Raw genomic sequence first — 24148 nt, forward strand, 5'->3', positions numbered from 1 at the left:
TTTGCTTAGTGCTAATAACTTATTTTATATCTTTTAATACTAGACAAACCATGCTGCGTAATAGTTTTAAGTAGCTTATAACTCTAGAAATATTAATTGAAAAAATTGACCTCAAGCTCTTTTGTAAATGGCTTGACATCTATTTTATTACAAAAATAAAGATAGTGAAATAATCTATTTAAGCAATAGTGTCGTTTGGGGGAAGGGACAAGGGTGTCAGTTGCCCCCCCCAATAGTTTAAAGAATTTTTTTTATATAGCGTATGTCCCTTGACTCTCCAGAAGTAGACCGTTTTAACCCCCACTCCCAATAAAAGTGCTGGAGTTGCGCCCCTGCATTTAAGAAATCTGGTAATCCTAGTTCTGTTAGATGCCTGTTTTGCACTTTTATGGGCAAAGGCTGGTTGGCTAGCCACTCAAACCACTACAGTTCAACCACCCTGTCACCCTTGGTGAAGTCCCTGGCCACTGTGGGAATTTTTACGGGCTGAGTGTTCCTCTCACAATTGGATAATTTTTGTTTGTTGTGAGTTTGATTTTTTATTACAGTAATTTAGGAGGTTTTATTTTTTTTTTTTTTTTTTTTTTTTTTTTTTTTTTTTTTTTTTTTTTTTTTTTTTAGTTAAATTGTTGCACAAGTTATGTCCATTTTAAGGGTTAATGCTGCTTTCTGTTGATAAAAATTTCTTCTAATTTTAAAATTTACGAAGAAAAACTGTCCTGGGCACGTATAGGAGAGATATTTTATCAATTTGATTAAAGATAGATTTTGTTGGAAGACACTATTTGGATGATAAAATCTAGGGGGCACAACCCTCCTGTCCCCCCCAATTGACACCACTCCTTGCCATGCACATGGATGAGTATTCCCGGCTCGGAAAATATTCTCTTTATTTGGATAAATTATCAAAATAAGGAACTTGTGAACACTCAGGAAATAATTATTGGTTCACAAACCGCGAACTGAAGTTTTTCTCCTTTTTCAGACAGAGCAAGAAACGTTTCAAGTGAACGCGCGGCGTATTGAAGAAATGATAAAGAAGCAAGAAGGGAAAGGGGATAAGTGGCGAGAGAGGTATACTCTGAAGTTTCTTGTGTGTCCGCAAAGAATGTTTGAACTCTAAACGTCCTAATTGTTACATTTGTAATTAACTTTCTTCAGTTTTTTCTTCAAAATTGGATAATTCTTCTGTTTCATGTTTGGCATAAGGGTTTCCCTTGAATTTTTAGTTACTCTTGACTAATTTTTCTGAAGATCGTCATATTTTGCTGTCACAACCGAATAAATTTTTTTCGAGATATTAAGAAGAAGAAAATGAAAAACTGTCAATGAAACTTCATTATTATTTTTTTTGTTTGTAACTAAAACATAATTGAGCTTTTTTTTTTACAATTAGACTATACGATCTCTGGTTAAAAATAAAATATTAGTATTGCCAAATTAAATGTAAAAATTCAAATAGTTAAACTTTGAGCCTTTCACATTTTAACTATGTAAATGTCACCTCTCGTAATATCTCTTCGCAGTGTTTAGCAGAACCAGTTTGTGTATATTAACAAGAAAGAGTTAATGTTAATTTGGCAGCCATCTGAGGATTTATTTCTGCTTCCTTGCGTTTATTCCATTTATCTGTTTATATAAGCTTCAATTAGTTTGGAAGTCATATATAAATAGAACTTGTAATTTGGTTCTTCTTATAAAAGATGTTCTATATAATTGTTTTAAACTATTTTACTTTGAGCTGAAGTATTGCTAAATAAGGTTAAACAGCCACATTATTCTTTGCAGTAGTGTTGTTGAATTTGATACTTCCGATAATGAATGGGGAGAGGGGGGGGGGCTTTATTATCTTGGAGTACACGTAGGAATTGGGAGTCGACAAATTCAAGATACTGGCTCTGGCTCTTTGAATTTTTGTATTTTCAGCTCCAATTCCGTCAGTTTTTAGAAGTACGAGTCCGGCTTCTGGTTTAATCTTGTTTGAACCGGAGTCCTGGTTTTAATAGTAATTTGTTATTCTGTGCATCTAAGCCTTGCTTGTTACGTTTTTACAGCTCTGACTTGTGCTTTTAAACTAATGACTCTAAAACAATAAGAGTAATGACATCAAAAATTTTGCTTTTTTTGTTCTGAATGACAGATTCATTTGTTTTAAGTTAGATTATAGCCTATTATAGCCTAATTTTAATACATTGTTATAGAAAAAAGAGCTAAGAGCTCATATGGCACTTGTGACGAGGCGAGAAGAGCTAAGAGCCAAGAGATCATATGGTATGAGCTCTAACAAAGTTCTATGAACCAATAGATTGATTTAAAAAGGAAAATAAGAGGTTTAATGCCGGCCAGGATTTAAAATAAGAGCTCTGAGTCACGATGTCCTTCTAAATATCAAAATTCATTAAGATCCGATCACCCACTCATAAGTTATAAATACCCAATTTTTTCTAATTTTCCCTCTCCCTTTAGCCCCCCAGATGGTCGAATCTGGGAAAACGACTTTATCAAGTCAGATTGTGCAGTTCCCTGACACGCCTATCAATTTTCATCGTCCTAGCACGTCCAGAAGCACCAAACTCGCCAAATCACTGAACCCCTCCCCCCAACTCCCCCAAAGAGAGCGAATCCAGTACGATTCTGTCAATCACGTATCAAGGACATTTGTTTGTTCTATCCACCAGGCTTCATCCCGATTCCTACACTCCAAGTGTTTTCCAAGATTTCCCCCTCCAACTCCCCCCAATGTCAAACGACCTGGTCGGGATTTGAAATAAGAGCTCTGAGACATGAATTCTTTCTAAAAATCAAATTTCATTAAGATCCGATCATCTATTCGTAAGATAAAAATACCCCAATTTTCACGTTTTCCAAGAATTCCGGTTTCCCCCGCCAACTCCCCCCAACGTCACAGGATCTGGTCGGAATTTAAAATAAGAACTTTAAAGCACAAGATCCTTCTGAATATCAAATTTCATTAAGATCTGGTCACCCTTTCGTAAGTTACAAATACCTCAATTTTCAAAATTATCCCCCCTCCAATTCCACCAAAGAGAACAGATCCGGTCCGGTTATGTCAGTCACGTATCTTAGACAGGTTTTTATTCTTCCCATCCAGTTTCATCCTGATCTTACCGCTTTAAGTATTTTCTAAGATTTCCGGTCCCCCCCCCCAATTACGCTTGATCCGGTTGAGATTTAAAACAAGAGATCTGATTTACGAGGTCCCTCTAAATATGAAGTTTCATGAAGATCCGATCACTCCTTCGTAAGTTAAAAATACGTCATTTTTTCTTATTTTTCAGAATTAACCCCCCCCCCCCCAATAGATCGGATCCGTTCTAATTATGTAAATCACGTATGTAAGACTTCTGTTTATTTTTCCCACCAAGTTTCATCCCGATCCCTCCAATCTAAGCGTTTTCCATGATTTTAGGTTCCCCACCCCAAACTTCCCCCAACGTCACCAGATCCAGTCAGGATTTAAAATAAGAACTTTTAGACACGATATACTGTAAATATCAAATTTCATTGAGATCCAATAACCCGTTCGTAAGTTAAAAATACCTCATTTTTTCTAATTTTTCAGAATTAACCCCTCCCCCAACTACCCCATAGAGAGCGGATCCGTTCCGGTTATGTCAATCATGTATCTAGGACTCGTGATTATTTTTTCCACCAAGTTTCATCCAGATCCCTCCACTCTGTGTTTTCCAAGATTTTAGGTTTCCCCTCCCCTCCAACTCCCCCCAATGTCATCAGATCCGGTCGGGATTTAATATAAGAGCTCTGAGACACAATATCATTCCAAACATCAAATTTCATTAAGATCCCATCACCCATTCATAAGTTAAAAATACTTCATTTTTTCTATTTTTTCCGAATTAACCGGCCCCCCACTCTCCCCCAGATGGTCAAATTGGGAAAACGACTATTTCTAATTTAAGCTGGTCCCGTCCCTGATACGCCTGCCAAATTTCATCGTCCTAGCTTACCTGGAAGTGCCTAAAGTAGCAAAACCGGGACCAACAGACAGACAGACAGACAGACAGAATTGGCGATTGCTATATGTCACTTGGTTAATATCAAGTGCCATAAAAAGGAATGAAAACCGTGATGTTGGACTTTTGAGTATAAAAAAAAAAATTGGTCTCTCACCATTCTTTTTTCCAAACTAAAGTTCGAAACCATCAAGCTGAGATGAACAAGACTCATTTCAGAGCAACTTTTTGAAGTGGTGTGACAACCCCGAAACATTAGCTATGAATTTTAAAAAGGCACAGGAAACAGACTCCAGCTCCCCAATCCAATGGCGCAGCTAGGAGGGGGCAAAAGGGGACAGGTGTTGTCCAGGCCCAGCATCTGAGGGGGTGCCAAACTGTTGTTTGTGTTTATATTGTTGTAATGATGGTGGTTGGGGCAGTGGGGGGGTTGGGCTTACCGGCATTTCCCTTGGGTACTGAAAATCATAGCTACGCCTCTGTCCTAATCTTTTTGCCGTACTGAAAATCATAGCTACGCCTCTGTCCAAATCTTGTGTAGACTGCCACAACTGTTGCGATTTTTAGAAATATTTCAAATAATCCAGTTGGAAAAGGACAATTTTTCAAAGCCAGATGTTGGAAAGAGATGTAAATTCTTGTTTCCTGCCAAAAATTTTTCTTTTTTTTGGATTCAGTGTTTTGTTTGAAAAATACCAAGAATTTATCAAGTGCTAGATATTATCGGTAGTTTTTGTCGACACTGGTGCCAGTTTCCGCCCTTGTAAGTTACCTATCCTCTTTGGCGCACATTATAAAAAGTTAATGTAAACAAGAGTTGTTGATATAGAAGAAAAGAGTCTTAAAAAAGGTTCTCACTGATAAACATTAGCTTGCTAAGGAATAGATTGTGTATTTTTTAGTATTATAACGAATCTGTAAAATGATAATTTCGAGCAGGAACATTTATTAATGTTAATATACTATTATTGACGATTAGCTGTCGTTAACAGGAAAAGAAGTGTTTCCCGCGATCGTCGTAGTAAAAGCAGAGATCGTCGTAGCAAAAGTAGAGATCGTCGTAGCAAAAGCAGAGATCGTCCGACACTTTCCCGAGACCGCCATGAAAAGGAAGCAGAGCGTTCCCGTGATCGTCATGAAAAAGAAAGAGAACGTTCCCGTGACCGTCATGAAAAGGAGACTCGCGATCGCCATGAAAAGGAGAAAGAACGTGCAAAAAGAGAGCGATCACTTGAAAGAGAGGAGAAACGAAAAAGGAGCAGATCAAGAGAAAGAAAGGAAAAGGAGGTGAAAGAAAAGGAGAGGATGAAGGGGGAAGAGAAAAAAAGAAAAGAAGCTGAGAAAGCAAAGGAGCTTGATGTAATAGAAACAAATGGATTATCTAAGTAAGTAATTTTAGGCAGTAAATATTGGCATTAATAAACTTTCGATTTCTTCTAGTTCGACCATATAAACCGTTTTGAGGTAAGATAAATTTATGTAGGCTTTTTAAAATCTAGACTTCACTAGTTTATTTTTGTATTAACTATTTAAACCTGAATGTGCAAACTCACCGGTTGCCTGCATAACTCTTACGTTTATTAAAAAAAAAACGGTAAGAAACAAGGCCGTATCCTGGAAGTAAGGGTTTGAAACCCCCCAAAATTTTTGTCCGACTCGTAAAAATGTGACAAAAAGTCTATAAATAAATTTGCTAGGTGTTTTTCAAAGTATTTTTGGTTAAGTTTCTGCGTTACGTGTTTCTTTGGTCATAAATAAGAACGTTCGCCGCAACTGAATAGCATGGGAAAAGCAGGGTTGCAAATTTCTCTTGTATTTGTTTCTTAGTTTTTCCTTGGTTCTTACTTTTCTAGTAAAAATTTCCTGTTCTTCTTTTCTTTTCTTGTGGTATTTTTTTTTTTTTAAGTTAAAGTTAATAAGGACATTTTATGTCAAGCTAAAGGAGAAAGTTTTTTTTTTCGTTTAATACTTATGAAATCCTATGTAAAACGCTTTAAACTAAAGGCTATAATAGATTAATTGGGCTATTTTTAAACAAGTTTCCTTTTTTCGGACAACATTTAAATTACTTATTGACCACTAATCTAATTATATTTTTTGTTACTAATTGCTTTGATGTTATTTGACAGCTTTTCAATGTAATTTGACAATTTAACAGTTTTTGAACTAATTAGTTAGTGTGACAAACACAATTGTTACAAACAAACAAAAAACACAATTGAAAATGTAAATAGTGATGTCTCGTTAGTAAGTTTAAGTAATCGGATTAACGATGCTTCCTGACTAATAAGGTCCTTGCGTCGGCTCTGCAACGTGTTGCTACAGCTAGATTTTATATCTGGGTCCCGTATTACTAAGCCAAAGTCAAACCCACTGCGCCTCCACAGGACAAATTTTTGGCCTAAATATGTTAAATACTTTTACAAACATAGCCTTAAATATGACACGTTCATACTTGAACCGTTTCTGTTGTGGTATAGGTATGGTTTATTTTCGTGTAGTTTTCACCTGGATTCATACAAATATATCGAGCCAAAAAAAAAAGGTTGTAATAGCTACAGTCCCCCTAAGCTCCGACAAATCGTTCTTGTGGCCATTTCTAGTCTCTAGATTTTTTTTTCTTTCTCTCATCTTTGCGTTTGAGAATTACCTTATGACAACCTTTGGTCAAATCTCTTGTGCTTTACAAGTTTCATAAGTGTAAATATCTACACAACTATAAAGTTTGTGAAGATTCATCTTGGCGTTCCGCTGTGTTAAAGAAGAGTGGCATAGCAAAGCTGTTCTATTAATAACTAAACGAAAGTGAGGCAGCAACTCTAATTCAGATTCACGTGTGACGTCCGACTATCATACAGCCAATCGACGAAATACAGATTGGAAAAAGAATCTGTATAGGGCTGCCCTATGGTATGGTTTGTATATCTTTATCTGTAGATCGTAGACTTTCAAGGCATATAAATGTAAAACCTTTTATATTGATAAATAAAGCAACAAAGACCACTTTTAATCTTAATGAACATCCCTTATATGTACCGTTTTTTAAACTCACTTTGGTTGAAAGATACGGATTAAGTCAGTAAAAGAAATTTGTAAATAATGTTAATCGTAATCAACCCCGTATTCGTAGACTGCTGCAGCTTTATGTGTTGCATCGTTTTGTCCATCAGCAATTTAGACCAGCATCTCCGATTCTAATGAAATCCATACCCGTGTTATGAACTTTACCTTGTCTTACTAATTAGTTTGTCATAAAATTGGGGGTTATTGTACTGAGTATTATGTGGTTCTGACAGAAAATGTGATATAGGCGGTTTTGCTAAACTGAAAGAAAGGAGGAAAAGATTTTGTTTTGTTTTTTAAACTTGGATGGAAAGATAAAATTGAAATTACTTCATCGGCTTAATTTGAGACACTCCTTCTCAATCCCCTCTTTAATCAAAATTTGGTGGGATTGGTTGGGACAGCTTAATAGCTAAATTTGGCCGTTGCACGTTTCTGTGCGTAATATTGGTTTAAAAAGCATAAGTTAGGTTATATTTTGATTATATTATCCACCAAAAGGCAGCTGGTTTTAAAAGTTTTCATCCACCAAAAGTTTGTTGGATTGAATAAGCAATCAATGCCATTGTATTGTTGTTTCGTTAATCCTTTTTTCGCATGATAACAGAGATAGCTCTTCCCCGTTACAAAGTCTAAATAATTGAATGATTTTTTTAATCATTTGAAAAGTATAATATAAACCTCTGAAGTAAAGCGAAAAGAAATCTAAATAAAAAAGAAATGTATTTAGATTACCGAGCTGTCAATTTCTAGGCGGTTTTGCCGTCCGTTCGTGACCATCCTTTTATAGTGACGAAATCAAGACACTCGCTTTTCCTCAACAGAATGGAGCTGCGTTCGCCTTCAAGGCCACCATCTAAGAGCCGATCTACGAGCCCTGATGTACCTGAGCCGAAGAAGAAGGACCGGAATGCTTATGTGGATTCCGGGTCCGAAGAAGGTAAAAATTTGCTCTTTTACTTGGACGATTTTAGTTGAGCTAAAAGTATTAACGTTAAATTATGGTATTTATGGGAACCTCCGTACTTGGAAAAGTGTCTACTATTCAGGAGAAATTATTTTGAACTCTTTTGCGTGGGTCTTAGGTATGATTCATAAACCAGGACTTCGATAGGTTTCATAGATAGGTCACATTAATGTAAAAAGTATGATTTATAACGAAAGTGACTCGAGGTTTAAAGATAGTTTTCAGATTTTAAGAAAATGTAAGACATGGCTTTTGTTAATGAAACGATAATAAAATTCTGAAGACTCTTTGGACTGTCCCATTTGGTTCGGATTGAAACAAATGCTTTATGAAAAACCCTTTAGAATTTTTCCCAAATTGTCACACATGCAGTGTTCACGTAACAGAGGGACATACGGCACTATTAAGAAGCACTGTAAATGGAAAACTATCTATTTTTAGTTTTGTATAATTTCTAATATTTTTAGCTCCAATAGATTTTTTTTTTCTTATTTAGGTTTATGAGAGTAAAGTGAACATGCGGATATAGATTAATTAAAATATATATATATATATATATATATATATATATATATATATATATATATATATATATATATATATATATATATATATATATATAAAAGACCTAATAGATTAAATTTATCACTTTAAATATTTGAAGTTTAAGTGACTTTGCAGTTACTTATGACCTATATTGTTTTTGCGTAAAGTAGCCAGCTTTGCTAAATGCTCTGGGAAATGAAAGCATCGAATTTCAGTTAATTGCGGGTAAGTGTAAAAGTAGTCACTCTAAAATTCTAGCGGATATGAATTGTTTTTTCCTGATCTTTGTCTCTAGCTGAATAAGAAAGAACTCCTCATATGTTTTCTAATAATATTGGCTGTCACTCGGGCGGTGCTCAAATTGCTTATAATGCTCGCATTTTGCCTTGGAGAGTTCATCCGTAGCGCTGTAAAATTAGCAAACAAGGTGTCTTCTTAATCAGGTGCCATTTTGGTTAGTCCCTAGGTGCCATTTTGGTTAGTCCCTGCCTTAGTAAGAGTAATGTCCGTAGGAAGAGATGTGGAGTTAAGTTGGATTTGAGCCTTAAGTTTTTCTGTCCTTTTCTCCTCGGAAATGAATTGCTGGAGAAGTGGAATGAGCTCACGAGCTGACTCTATCTATATGGCTCATTTTTTCATAAATTGCAGGGTCTGAAAAGCCATTTCTTTTATATTTGGAGAGCTTCATATTAAACTTGGGTCCGGGCGAAAAATATTTCCTGTGCTGAACAGCTTATAGTTGTTTGAGGTCATTGATTGGCTCAGCCATAATGCTCGTATCTAAAGTCAAACAAAACAACTATAATCCTTTGATCATAACATTAACTTTGCTAACTGAAATATAACTATATCCATTAGCTATAACCGTTCCCTGCTTGAACAGACCAATAACCGTAATGACAGCTTCTACGATGAACCACACATTGCTGTGGAGTCCGAGCTTTCTGATTTTAATTTCACAAAGGTTTCGGTTGAAAAAGTTAGTGGCTAGTTTCGGGCAGAATCCATTTCTATCATGGTAAGAGTGCTGTTCCATCTAAGATTTATGTTGTTTGTAATTTATGAACTAAGATTATATGCCTTGTAGATAGCTTTAAATAGATCGTATCGACTAATTTAGTTATGTCGATGTGAGCAACTATCTACTTACCAAGAGTAACTAAAAGGTGCAGATACAATTAAACTGCTTTAGTTGCTTTAACGATAAGACTGCTTTACTGTTAGAATAATTTTCGCAGCGGAAAATCTTTTCTTCAGAACACGAAAAGATATTCACTGGATGGTAAGTCTTGCATATCTAATAAAATTCACTAGACTGCGCTTCAATGCTCTTCGCATCATTAACACAGAAAATGAAGAAAAGTGGGTTTAGGAAAAACAGAAACGGCATAACTGTTAGAAACAAACGGAACAGAAACCAGGCTAAAAAACGATTACCTGTTTTTTTCCTGTTTTCTCCAAATAGAAAAACAATTTGAAAACGGTAGGGAAGAACAGAAATGGTGCTGATTCCCTAGAGTACTAGTGTTAAAATTTTTATTGGTTACCCTAGATATAATGAGGTCACAAATGTCCATTTCAGTTCATTTTCCCATGTCCTCTGGTTATAAACCTACTGTTTGGTGTCTGTGCACTCGGAATGGAAAGCAACGTTTTTTTACTAAGCGAGCTAAGATTATACCATTTCAAATTTCGAGGTTCAAAAACTAAAGCATCATTCCGATTCTTCATAGGGAAAGGAACAAGGGCCAACAATTATATTTAGAGCGCTTAGATTGAACAAAACTTCATTTCTACCCACGTTGACTTTCTTTAAATTTATTCAACAGCTCATTTGAAGCTGTATGATTAAAAATGCAGCAAAGCTACTGACACGTAACAAGCGAAGGATGTCAAAAAAATAACCGTCATTCCACGTTGAGCTCTTATTGACTGCAAAGACGGGAAGACAGGTACTTGAATATATATGCATTGGATACTAGCAAACAAGTCAAGTGTGCCTGCTTTTTTGCCTGGCTTTGCTCGCTAAGATCGGCAACTCAGGTCTTTGCCTCCCGCCCGCTTGTTATGGTGTCACATTTTCGTTTTTTTTTTCGATTTTTGCATTCTCATTGTTCCGGAGTTATTCTGTAAAAATTTCACGTTTCTAGCTTGAATAGCTTAGCTACAAATCTACCGGAAGATTAGAAACATAGACGGATAGATACACTGTTCCAAACTGTTGTGGATAAATGTGTGCGTTTAACCTTGAATAGCTTAGCTGCAAATTCTGAGGATGGAAAGAAAGGCGATGACAGTCACTTCATTTATTTACTTAGACATATATTTATGGACCGTATTTATTTTGCTTTAATTTATAGTCTTTAATTTTTGCTTACAGAAATGAAGGTGGACAAGAAGTCAATAGATCGTAAGCCGGACAGTGTTCAAGCGAAGAGGAGCTACAGGACCCGAGCCAGTTCGCCTGAATCGGAGAAAGAAAAATCTAAGTCGCCGAGACGCTCTAAGACTTCGAGAGAGGCATCGAAATCTCGCTATAGGACTATATCACCACGACCGTCACGATCTCCTAAATACTCGAGAGGGTCTAAAAAAGTAAGTGCTTGGTTGCCATGACTCAGCTAAAATGATCTTTGTCATTTTACATGACAAAGAATATTAAAATTCACATTTTAATATTCTTAAAAGCAATTTATAAGTATTTTCTTACTCTTAAAGTGAGCTTAAGCTTCAGGAATTTGTGTTTGTTTTTTTTTCTTTTCTTTTCTTTTTTTTCAGTATTTGAGTTTTCCCAATTTAAAAATAGGTAGGTTGGGCTTATGCTGTTATTTCAAAAAAAGAATTGATACTCTGTCCGAATGAAGCAGAAACATTTTTTGGAACACAGAATGAACTGTATGTTCTTCGAAACTTGCATTTTAAAGCAAAATAGAGTTTTGAAATCAGTTATTTGTGCTCTTCCTTCAGTATTTAAGATTCTATAGGTATGTGTGGTAAGTTTTACTCATTCTTCTTGAACTCAGAATGTTTGATATGCTTGTCCAAAATTGACAAGTAGTGAAATTTGTAGGTTCTGCAGGGTTTTTTTTATTCTACCCGATGCCATATTTCCTACTTTTTTGTCTTTATATGTGGTCAATTCCGTTGAATAATCCTTCTTTTTTCTGCATAAGATGTCCTTCAGCTGCTTTGTAGCAGAAAAATGTAGCAGTGTGAATCCAGTGTCATTTGGTGGCCTTAGCGTGAGAAATGCGCAAATTACGTGGCTTCTTTGCCACCTACAAACTGGTTTAGTATGGACTTAGTTTGATTCCACGCTAGCAATGGTTTTAACGATTTGTGTCAGATCTAATATTTCATAAATCTATCGGGTAATGTGACCTAGCGAATTAAATATTGTATTACTCCCAAAGCCTCGTTGAGTGACAGTTTGAGTAAGGTTATTCTGGAATCAAGCCCGTACCAGGGTGAAGGAAGTGCATTCCCCTCTCCCCCCTCGAAATGGGAAAGATGATACGTAAAATTTTTTGGTTATTTATTTAATTTGAAGGAATTTGTAAGAGTGGGTTCTTTTCCCTGGTGCTTGGAATTTCTGCTGAGCAACGCGACCATGCAAGTATTTATTGCTTAATTTCTTATTACTTTTTTAGCATTCTGGAAAATAGTGTCTGTCATGGTTTTAGTGCTTCAATCCATCGGTTGGTAGTTTGTTTTTTGTTTTTTTAATTTGATAGTTGTTTATTATTGTTGTCCATTTTTTATATGGGCCATTATATTTTATGAACATTTTAAAAAAGACTCGATGAAGACAAAAAAAAAGTAAATGACCTGAACATCTATTTTTACAGCTATGCCTACAACAGAATATCGTGTAAAAACATTCTTTTAATAGTATGATCAGTTAAGGTACACGTATATTCAAAGTTGTCCATGGCATGGGGATCAGGATATCCGCAGTCCTGTAGAAAACTAGGAGTTACGTAGATTTTCAATTCATACGAATAATGATTCCCTCTCCACCCACCCAAAATTCCATAGTAAATTTATTGCCAAAATTTGTTTTACTGAATGTTTCCAAAATTTAATATACGATCCACATTTTAATTCTTAAGCAGAAAAACTGAAAAAAAATACAAATATCTTTAATATTAACTAATAATAAAACTATGTACATTAGGAACGAACGGAAATTAATAAAAGAATAAAAAAGCGCTTTCCAAGAAAAAGAAGTTCTTCAAAGAAAAGTAACTAGCCAAATTAAAACTTAAGACGAAGAGAAAATAATGTTATATAGTAAATTCAAGCCTAAGCCAAACAGAAGTTACTGTCAATGAATAAACGAAAGCCACAAAATGCAAAAATTTAAATGAATAATTGTAGTAAGAGCAGTGGTTGTAGATATTACTATGCATGAATAAATGAACTCTGAAACAAACGAAATTACCACAAATCAGAGTAGGTGTAACGTGTAATATTCTCTAAACATTCTAAAGACATGATTGCCATTCGTGCTTTACTGAAAACAAAATATATTCTAAATATAATCTCTTTTATAATTACAACATTGAAAAATCAAGAAATGGCGAGACTTCCACGAATGAATATAATTACACATCAAACAAAGTGTTTGCTGTTATTAGTTCCAATATTAATTATTAGCAACCAGTAATCTTGATTATTGAGATTATGTTCTTTTTCTTTTCTTTTTGTTTCGTCTGTTGTTTGACAAATAAAGTCATATTGTTCCTATTACATATCGTTTTTTTTTTTTTTTTTTTTTTGTAAAGTTCAAATGACGCTGTGATCTTTAGAATATTTATGGGTGGTCACCCTAACTGTTGGCAATTAGTGTATTATCCTGTATGTTCGATGTTCTTTGTTGTTGTTTTTTTCTGTTTGTATTACTTTTGAATTATTTTTATATGGCTTTATTTTTGCTCGTTATGTTAGTAAGTTTTTTTTTATTAGTCTTAAAAAAATATGTGTAATTATTTTTGTTTTAATTCATGTCTAAACTATTGCTATCTGTAATTTACGCTACTCTTTGATAATTCTAGGAGCGGGACCGCAGCCGTGAAAGGGAGTGGAGTCACGACAAGGAACGAGAGCGTGAAAGAGAACGAGAGCGGGAAAGGGAACGTGAGCGTGAAAGAGAACGGGAGCGTGAAATCCGTGAACGTGAGCGCCGGGAACGAGAAAAAAGACGAATGCGGGAACGAGAAATTGAACGTGAACGTGAAATTGAACGTCGTCGCATAGAGAGAGAAGAAAGGGAACGGATTCGTAGAGAAGAAGAAATACGTCGTGAAGAAATGCGGCGTCGTAGAGAACGGGAAGAAGAAAAGGCTCGTGAAGAAAGGGAGCGTCGCAGACGAGAAGAAGAAAGAGAACGAGAAAAAGAACGCTCACGTCGTAGAGAGCAAGAAAAAAGGATTCGAGCTATTTCACCTTCTGATAGACGAGTGGTAGGGTCCTTTATTTGTACTGTAAAAAAAAAGTCTTAAAAAAAGTCGTAAATTTTAAATTCGAACTCAAAATAATAGATACCGCTATGGACGAACAAGTTAAATTTGAAAGACCTGAAAATAAAATGAAAAGAAATATTCAAGCCAATCTTAAAGCGAACCGAAATTCCCGCAAATAACAATGGTGCGACCTCCCCTTTAAATTCTCTGTTTTACTTTTTGGAATTTCTGCTCGTTTTCGGTTTAATTTGATTATTCGTTTTAAATTTGGTTTAATGTATACCCTAGACTTTAGTTCCTCCTGTGCCGCCAGAGGCACCCAGGGCATCTAGAAAGAGCCGCCAATCATCCCTCATATGTGCTAATTAATGCCCAGACGTCTTCCCATTGGGATTGGACTGTCGAATTGACAAACGGTTTAATGTACTTTCTTTTCATTATAGGATTCATTTGGTTATCCATCCATCTGGTATTTTTAAGTTTCATTTGTATTCCATTTTAGTTTCTATTCGTTTTGGTTTTATTTATTCATCAATGATAATAGTTGTTGTTTTGATAAATTTGGTTGGATGATTCACTTCAATTTCTGTTTGTTTGGGTTCTAATACCGTTCTTAACTTTTTTTGGAAAACTTTTTCTTTAATTTCTTATTCAAATTTATTTCTTTTTATTTTTAATTGACATAGTTCAATTATGTATTAATTTTAGGAATATTTGCAAAGTATTTTTCAACAGTTCTGCTTTAGAACTAAAATATTGAATGTGTGATTAAAATTTTAAGGCTAAATATGGATATTCAGTCAAATTGAGCGATTGGTCGTTTTTTACAATTTTTGTTTTTGGTTTAAAAATATCTTTTTGCTTTGGGTCCCCTCGAACTTAAGATATAAGTTTCAATTTCTTTGAATTTTTTTTTAGTAAAACCTGATAGGTATAATCACAAAAAAGCCAGGTAGATTGGGTTCACAGCTACTATGAAAGGAAATCAGAAATTTCTATCAACCCTAAAATATTTGGAATGATTTCTCCGTGAGAAAGCTAGTTTTATAATTACAAAAATCTGAAGCTCTAAAAGATTTTGGTACTTGTGTATTATTCAAAAGACACTCAATAAGCGAAGTTAGGTTCTTTCGTGAAACAAACTACAATGCAGGTACATTTTAATTACATATTTTATATATATAGAGGTGGTTATGTTAGGTTAAGTTAGGTATTTGATATAATGCATTCCCCCCCCCCCCTAATGTGTAAATATATAGCCATAAATATATATAATATAATATAAAATATATAATATAAACTCATGCTGTGTCCATTGACGCACTGTTTTGTTGTGGGCAACAACTCCTTATCCTGGAAAAATATAATTGCCTCTTTTTCAGTCTTTGGCAAATCCCAAATCTTCATTTCAAAATCCATGTTCAGACACTATCTTCTATCACTATGCATAGCAAACTAAATTGAATTCTGTCTTTGTGGCTATGAAACCAGATTTTCGCATCGTAGTTTGTTCCACGAAAGAACCTAACTTCACTTATTGAGTGTGTTCTGAATAATACACAAGTATCAAGATTTTAATGTGAGAAAGAGAGAGAGAGAACGGTTTATTAAACAACTTGCGTAGCTCTTGGCTAATTTGCAGTTGCAAAAACATTAAAAACAAAAGTTATGCACTGTTAAACATAGACGTAAAAAAAGGCACAAATGAATTATGATATCGGTTTGTCCGTGCACGTATAGGAATCAAATGTGGACTTCTATCTAGTTCTGCTGTCAGAACTATGCGGGACATCAGACATCTGCGGGAAAGATGTCTCGATGGGCTGAGTCTAAATCAATGCTTTCCCAAACCTCATGATGAGATCATACAATCTATGTTCTAGGCACTGAATGATTAGTGTAATGAGTGCTTCTTGGTAAGGAATATCTCTAGAACCCAGAATAATCCTAACTGACCTTTTTTGCACTGACTCTAGGTCGTATATCCTATTAGCATTGTGTAGTACTGAAGGGCCCCACACAGGGCAGGCATACTCCAAGACTGGTTGCACATAACAAAGATGTGCACGGAGGTAACTTTCGACATCGCAACCAAAGTGTCGCATTTTGGACAGTGTTTGAAAGGAAGCATTACATTTCCTAATTATACTGATCTGCAGTGAAAGAACAGTCTCTGGAAAAATGAAATCGAGTATCTTCACTTCTGACACGACAAGAAATGGGACTTCAGAGGGGGGGGGTAAAGTCTCTTTTTAGGGGACAAAGCCGAAGAATTTTTGACTTGGCTGCGTTAATGATAAGATTGGACTCATCACATTTGGAATTTAGTTGGTCAAAAATGTCACTAGCAAACTGGGCTATAGGATTACTACCCTCAAGTAGATAAGTAGACACGAGTGATAAGTCATCCACAAACTTATACCTGTCTTCGTGCTCGCTCAATATGTAATTGATCACAGCAAGAAATGTTATGCCTGCGAGTTTGGTGCCCTTTAGGGCCCCGCAGGCTATGTCACTCCATTTGGAGTCAGTGTCTTCTTCATGGAGGGCAAATACTTTCTGTATGCGTCCAGACAGAAAATCTAGTACGGTTTAACAGAGTTTGATGCGTAGCTCCCATTCGCTTTAACTTCAGGCATGCAATGTGGTGAGATAGAAGGTCAAACGCTTTGCGAAAATCGATCGCAGCTAGATCAACAAAATGACCCTGGGTCTCAAGCCGCTTTGCGAAAATCGATCGCAGCTAGATCAACAAAATGACCCTGGGTCTCAAGCCGCTTTAGAATGTGGTCGAACATTTTTACAAGGTATACGGAAGTTCCGCACTTTGGTAGTCCTCCGTATTGATAATTGTTTATGGATTCCCAAATTTGAGACAACAGGCGGCGGAGTATGGAAGACTCAAGTCATAAGGAAATGGGTCTCAAGTCATCACAGCTTTTGGGGGGTTTATTTTCGGAATGACTCGTATGTGCGCTTTTTTCGACGATGAAAGAAACACACCGGACGCAAACCATTGGCTAATCAACAAAGGTGAGTGGGAGAGCAAGGAGAAAAGCATATTCATGAATAAGTTTGGGAGGGATCTCGCCAGGAAAAGGTGGGACTCCCGTCTTTGTTTTTCTTAGTTCCTTGTACAAGTCGAACTCACTTAATTCAACAAAACATTTGTGGGGCAATCTCCAAGCAGTGATTCTTTTTCCTTGGAATTCACAAGAGGAAATGTGGCACATATAGAGGTTAGGAAGGCGTTAACGGCACGGGACCTGAGTAAGCACCCGCTATCGTCTGTTATCTTTATAGTGGACTTAGACGATTTCCCACTTAGTTTCTTGACCGACTGGTGCCATTTCGCAGGCCCACTGTTCAGAAGTGGCACCACTTTTTCGCGACCATACTTGGTTTTGGCATTGCGTACCATGCGCACTACCTGGTTTCGTACAATTGCTCCTTCGTCTGTTTTACCGCACGAGTAAAGATTACTTCGCTTGTGGGTTTTGGCTTTTATTGCGGGGGTGACCCATGGTTTATCGTATTCACTCAGGGTCACTGTTTTTGTTGTGAATATTTCAAAATAGTTAGAGGAAAGTACCTCATTGAAAGCGCTCACTCTCTGCTCAAGGGTACCGTCCATGGACACTTCAGGGAAATTGTATATAGCTACCCACCGGCCGTATTCACGTATGGCCGAGTCTGTTAGGGGCCTTGTTGTTACTCGTGAAAGCACAGGTTTTTTCACAGAACTTTTGGCCTTGAGTATCAGGGCATGGTGATCGGTAAGCCCAATTGGGGGCTCTCTCACTTTTCTAAGATGATTGGCTTACACTCGAAAAAATATTTTCTTGTGGAAATATTCTAAAGATGTGGATTTTCTTATTATAATTTCATAATTGTCAAGGTGGTCGAGGTTTTCCGGAACGGTCGTGATCTCCTTCTGTGTAGGTTCGTGTCCATTTTGCATTTAAAATTTTACGCAATAAGAGGGGCTTCAGAACCCACTCTAAATATATTCCTTCAAGTGAGTGTAGGTTAAAATTTAAATAGCACCCCCACCCTCCAAGTTTATATGGAGGACCACCCATAGAAAATCAGAAAATATTGGTCTTAAATATACTGTCTTGAAAACCTATACGTGTATATGACTTTTAAAGACGTTTAAAGACTAGATCTACTATCAGAATTGGAGGTTATAAGTGCATGTATATTTATGGTGCACTTATGGTCATAATGCGCTTCATAGTTATAAGTGCACTTTCGATAGTTTTGTATAGCACTTTGACCCTATATGGCCAATATTGCTGTTTTACGAAAAGGTGCCTTGGCTTTATTTGTGGTGGAGTTTTGGTGGTTCTAAAGCTCAGATAGTGTTAACTACTATGATAACTGTCTGATTGAATGCATTAAAATTTAGACTTGCAGACTTTTTCTTGTGACTTTCATTACATATAACGAGAAATAAAATATCAATAATGAAGTGAGAATTCTGCTTAATCTTATCAAAAATTTATCTGTTTGGTTGATTCAGTCTGCAGTAAAGAAAAATCAGCTCAAATAGCCAAAAAGAATCAATAATTATATATTTGATTTTAGCTAAATATTATTATTGAAATCATTTGTTTTGTATACAGCGAGGGTAAAAGAGTGTTTTGCAACTTTATAGATATATCTTTAAAGAATAAAGTATGCTATGAATAGCGTTTGTTTCCCCTTGTCCACTGCTCTCAAGAATCGATTTTCTTTTTTCTTGTGCTTTTCTTTATTATTTGTATTATTGTACCTTTACAACATGCTTTCTCTTTTAAAGCGTCGAGGATCGCGTACGCCGTCGCCATTCAGGAAAGGAAAGCAGCGTCAAAGGTATTTCTATTACCTTCTTTTTGTCTTAAATCAATATTTGGGGTTTTGACCACCGCCTCTTGAGTGTTTGCCAGGTATAATTAGAATCGAATAAAATGTGAAATTAGGGGGAAAAGTATTAATAACTGTTGCTAGCTATATTGAAAATGAACGACCCCCCACCCTCCCCCGTCAGTTTCAGCTTTTTCTTATTTAAATTTTTTACTTTCCTGTGTGTATGTAAAAAAAAGAAAATGTCGAACCTTTTTTTTCTTTTTCTTTTTTTTTTCATGCTTGAGACGGAGTTTTATATTCTACCAAGTATGCCATACAAGAAAACTGGGACTCACGACTACTACTAGCTATTTCATAAAAAAAAAATCTAATGCTATTCCTTCTTTGAAGGAATTCATCTTTTCTTCTTTTTTTTCTCTCCCTCTCTCTTTATGATTAGCCCACCTGAAGTGATTCATTTACCTTTATTAAACTAAATTGGGTAAGACCGATTCAAAAATCATAAGCCATTACTGCTTTTTGATATTCTGAAACTGAATCGGATTCTGTTTGGCAAGGTTTGACCGACACCGCTGTAAAGTTAACCTAAAGCCTTATTCGTACTTGAGAATTCTTACGTATTCTTACATTGTAATTCGTAAACTATTATTATTTGCATTTAAAAGAAGAAATGTGAACTAAATATAAATTACATGTACAAGGTTTAGTAGAAAAGTGATGAAACTGGCAACACTACAAATTCCCAAACTAAAGTGTTTTTTCTGGCAAATATTATTTTTGGAAGACAGAAAACTAGGCTGAAGATGAAAACAATTCAGGAAGGCCTTCAATTCAAAAATCAATACTGATTTGTCCTGTAAAATCGTCGACAAAGAATTTGCTCCTCTAAGACAAACTTTTAACCAAGTTTATTTTTATAAAGACATCCTTGAAAATCTCTGAAGGAGGGTCATTCGCATGAGATCAGACATTGCAGACAAATGAATTGTCCATCATGATAACGCCCCATATCACAGTACCCTCTCAAAAACGGAATCATATACCTCAGAATCCATTTTTGTCCCCTTCCCCAGATTCATCTGACCTCGGTCCTTGAGACTTTTCATTTTTCTTAAATTGAAAATTTCCTCGTCATTCTTAGACTTTAGGAAACATCCATAAAAGCGTAATGGACATGCTGAAGACCACATCGGTTGAAAGCTTCTTGTGCTGCCACCAACATTGGAAACAACTTCTATATAGGTGTACTGCTGCCCGTGGGAACTGTTTTGAAGATAACATTGATATGTGAAAAATATAAAAGCTTTGTTTAAATAGAAATAGATCTCATCTCTTTTCTGCCATCCTTCATAGATGTATAAACAAAATATATTGTCAGAGGAGGGTTTAGAACAACGGAAATTTATAGAGTGGTCGTTTGTCCTCATGACTGTGAGTTGATTTAGTAGTAATGTGCAGGCCTTACATGGAGTATACGAAAAAATTCGTTTCGGGGCTTTTTTCATAAGCTCTCCCATCCTTATTAAAAGTTAATAGAATGGAGGGGTGATAGGACAGATAATAAAAATTAATAAAACCTTCTAAAATCAGTGTAGATTTTAAATGAAGGTAGTTCCAAGTGTTTTGTTCAATTTAGGTCCGAGTCTGTGGAAGTGACAAAAGGTCGAAGACGTCGTCAAGCATCAGAATCGATTTCACCACCTCCAGCTTCAAAAAAACGTCATGTTTCGTCAGTTGAAGAAAGCTCTACAGAAAGCTCGGAAGAGTCAAGTCCAGAAAAAGAGATTAGGAAGATGAAAGTGAAACGAAGAAGGAAGAGTGAATCTGTGTCAAGGTATGCATGCACCCTATACTTTTAAAGTTGACCAATTCCGCGTGGTATCTTTGGAGACATAAAGCTCTTAAGCTTATGTCAAACAGTTCGTGGTAACGAACTGTAGTAAGGAGCGACCCGGCTCAATAGTAACCGAAACTCTAAAAAATAGAATTTTGATACCAATAGTTACATCAAAAGAATTGCATTTTAATGCTGATTTTAAATATATAAGTTTCATCAAGATTAGTCTTACCCATCAAAAGCTGCGAGCCTGAGAAAATTTGCCTCATTTCAGAAAAAATTGGGGGAAACACCCCCTAAAAGTCATACGATCTTAACGAAAATCACACCATCAGATTCAGTGTATCAGAGAACCCTATTGTAGAAGTTTCAAGCCTCTATCTACAAAAATGTGGAATTTCGCATTTTTTGCCAGAAGACAAATCACGGATACGTGTTTATTTGTTTTTTTGTTTTGTTTTTTTTTCCAGGGATGATCGTATCGACTCAGTGGTCGTAGAATGTCGCGAAAGGGCTCATTATAACGGAAATTAAAAGTTCTAGTGCCCTTTTTAAGTGACCAAAAAAATTGGAGGGCCCTTAGGCTCCCTCCTACGCTCATGGTCACCGGATCAAAATTCTGACATAGCCATTTTATTCACCATAGTTGAAAAACCTAATAACTATGTCTTTGAGGACGACTTACTCCCCCGCAGTCCCCGTGGGAGGTGCTGCAAGTTACAAACTTTGACGTGTGTTTACATATAGTAATGGTTACTGGGAAGTGTACAGACGTTTTCAGGGGGATTTTTTTGGTTGGGGGTGGAGAGTTGAGGGGAGGGGTTACGGGGGAGGATCTTTCCACGGAGGAACTTCTCATGGGGGAAGAGACTTTCAATGGAGGGGGTGCAGGATTTTCTAGCATTATTTAAAAAAACAATGAAAAATAAATATTAAAAGTTTTTTCTTCTGAAAGTGAGGAGTAGCATTAAAACTGAAAACGAACAGACATTATAACGCATATGAGGTGTTTACCTCCTCGTAATACCTCGCTCTTTACGCTAAAGTATTTTTAGTAATTACAACTACTTATTCTACGGCCTTTGTGATTCAGGGGTCATTCTTAAGGAATTGGGACAAAATTTAAGCTTTAGTGTAAAGAGCGAGGTATCGCCGAGGGACAAGCCCCCTCATATACGCAATAAAAACATACGAATACAGAAGTTCGCTACGTAAGTTAATTCGTAAGTTACGTATATTTTTTACTTATGAAAACGTTCGTAAAAAATTTAAAGTTAATGCCTTTTTGAGTAATCAAAAAATTGGAGGGCAACTAGGCCTCCTCCCTCGCTCTTTTTTCTCAAAATCTTCCGACTAAAACTATGAAAAAGCCATTTAGCCAAAAAAAATTAATATGCAAATTTCGTTTTAATTATTTATGTGCGGAGAGCCAAGATCAAAACATGTATTAATTCAAAAACGTCCAGAAATTAAACAAAAAAAACAAGCTTTTAAAATGAAAGTAAGGAGCCACATTAAAACTTAAAACGAACAGAAATTACTCCGTATACGAAAGGGGCTTTTCCTCCTCAACGCCCCGCTCTTTACTCTAAAGTTTGAACTTTAGCGTAAATAGTGGGGCGTTGAGGAGGAAAAGCCCCTTTCATATACGGAGTAATTTCTGTTTGTTTTAAAGTTTTAATGTCGCTCCTTACTTTCATTTAAAAAAAAACTTGTTTTTTTTTTGTTTAATCACTAAAAGTGATTCCTTCTTTTGTGGGTAGAATTATATAGAGCAAGTATAGAGATGCAAAACCTAGTTGGTGCGATAAGCATGACAGCGTTCCAGTAAACGTTTAACGTCAATAAGCACAATTGAATCCAGATGGATTTCGTTCACCTTTGCTACGAAAGGAAATTAAATATTTTGGGAGTTATTTCCCCGAAATATCCTGCTAAAATATTGGGGTATTGGTTGTTACGGCGATGAAAAGATGGCTGTTGATCCTCTTTAGTGTTGATGCGCCCAAAGCTAGCTCACTCTTACTAATTGATCACATGGTTTTGATCTTAAGAATATTAGATTTAATATCATCAATCCATGAATGACCTCCGCAACGTTGACTACGATCAGGTGAATGTGTTTTGCATGCGAAACATGGAATTGATCTATGTAAAGTCAATCTTATTTCCTTTAAAATAATTTTTTTAGACATCGTGTATCTGACTAGGTACGGACTATGCTGTTCGGTTATCTGTAGTAGTCCTAGAATTACCCTAGCTTTACTCAGGAATTGCTAGGGAAGTCAATTGCACAGTTGAATCAATAGGGCTAAGCTACGTTACGCCATAGGATTATCGACAAGTTGTAGATGTCCAGGAAATACAAAATTCTTCATCAATCCCAAATAGACATGTGTATTTGAATATTATAAGTTTATATAATGGATTTTTAAAAAGTGACTTTGAAATGTATTCCGTATCTTAAACCGATAGATTATGCAATGTGCTACTTATGTACATTTTCCTTAACATTTCACTAAAATGGAACTATAATTTCGTTTTCAAGTCCACGTGCAAACTCCAAAAAATCGGGAGCATTTCACCGACAGAAGATTAGTGGGCTTAAGTTAAAACCAGTAACGAACTTCCATTTCCCCTGTTTGATTTTGACTAACTTCAAGCGTTTTATATGAATAAGAATGGTCCTTAAAAATCATGTAGCTATACAAGAAATTTGACAATAGTTTTTTACATCCTGCTCTAAACAGGTTTCTTTAATTCAATTTAGGCTGTTTTCCATGCTAGAGAGAACTTCAGGGCCTTCTTCCGTTTTAAGCACATCAGTAAACACCCAAAATTCCAGAATATTCTTGTTGTCGGAGAATTGGGTGCGTTAAAATCAATCCCAGGAATAAATCTCTTGCTTTTTATTCTCTCCGTAATTTGTTTAATGGAATCGGTCAGATGAACGATTCATAATGCTAGTAGATTATAATTTCTTCTTTTTTTTGTAGCTTTTATACTTTTGGCTCTAACCCTTTTAGATGCTTGTCCACTTTTTTGTTAATTAATATTCCTTGAAGTTTTTCGGTGACGGAGGAACTGTTGTATTGAACTGAAGGGGTATGTCTTTTTTTATTTTGTTTTATTCAAAATATTAAGCTACGCAAATATAAAACATTAAACTGAAGATAAGCATAAGTCTACACGGGCTCAACCCATAGAAGAGAGGGAGGGTAAGAAAATGGTAAACTTTAAAGCCTCCGTTTTCTAATTTTTCTGTGTCTCACCTAAAAATATTTGGTCCTTTCTTTGGACGGAAATCATAAAACCTTTGAGGAAACTGCCTGGCTGGCAGGAGGCTTCAGCTTCCGTGATGACCAGAAATAAACAAGAACGGAAAGTTTGTTAATAAATAAAAAACTAGTAAACTCCATTCGTT

General features: G+C 35.9%; 1 protein-coding gene across 1 annotated transcript in view; it reads left to right on the forward strand.

Moving 5' to 3' along the window:
- The window catches only part of LOC136039415 (serine/arginine repetitive matrix protein 1-like), a gene marked incomplete in the record, with an annotated part of 35804 nt that overhangs the window by 5579 nt on the left and 6077 nt on the right, over positions 1-24148 (forward strand). The window contains 6 exon segments of the mRNA XM_065723147.1: positions 4988-5380; positions 7883-7998; positions 10952-11166; positions 13629-14036; positions 18841-18893; positions 20524-20721. Coding sequence (XP_065579219.1) covers positions 4988-5380; positions 7883-7998; positions 10952-11166; positions 13629-14036; positions 18841-18893; positions 20524-20721 — 1383 coding nt within the window.

The sequence above is a fragment of the Artemia franciscana genome, chromosome 2 (assembly GCF_032884065.1).
Source record: "Artemia franciscana chromosome 2, ASM3288406v1, whole genome shotgun sequence".
In the NCBI taxonomy this organism is placed as follows: Eukaryota; Metazoa; Arthropoda; class Branchiopoda; order Anostraca; family Artemiidae; genus Artemia; species Artemia franciscana.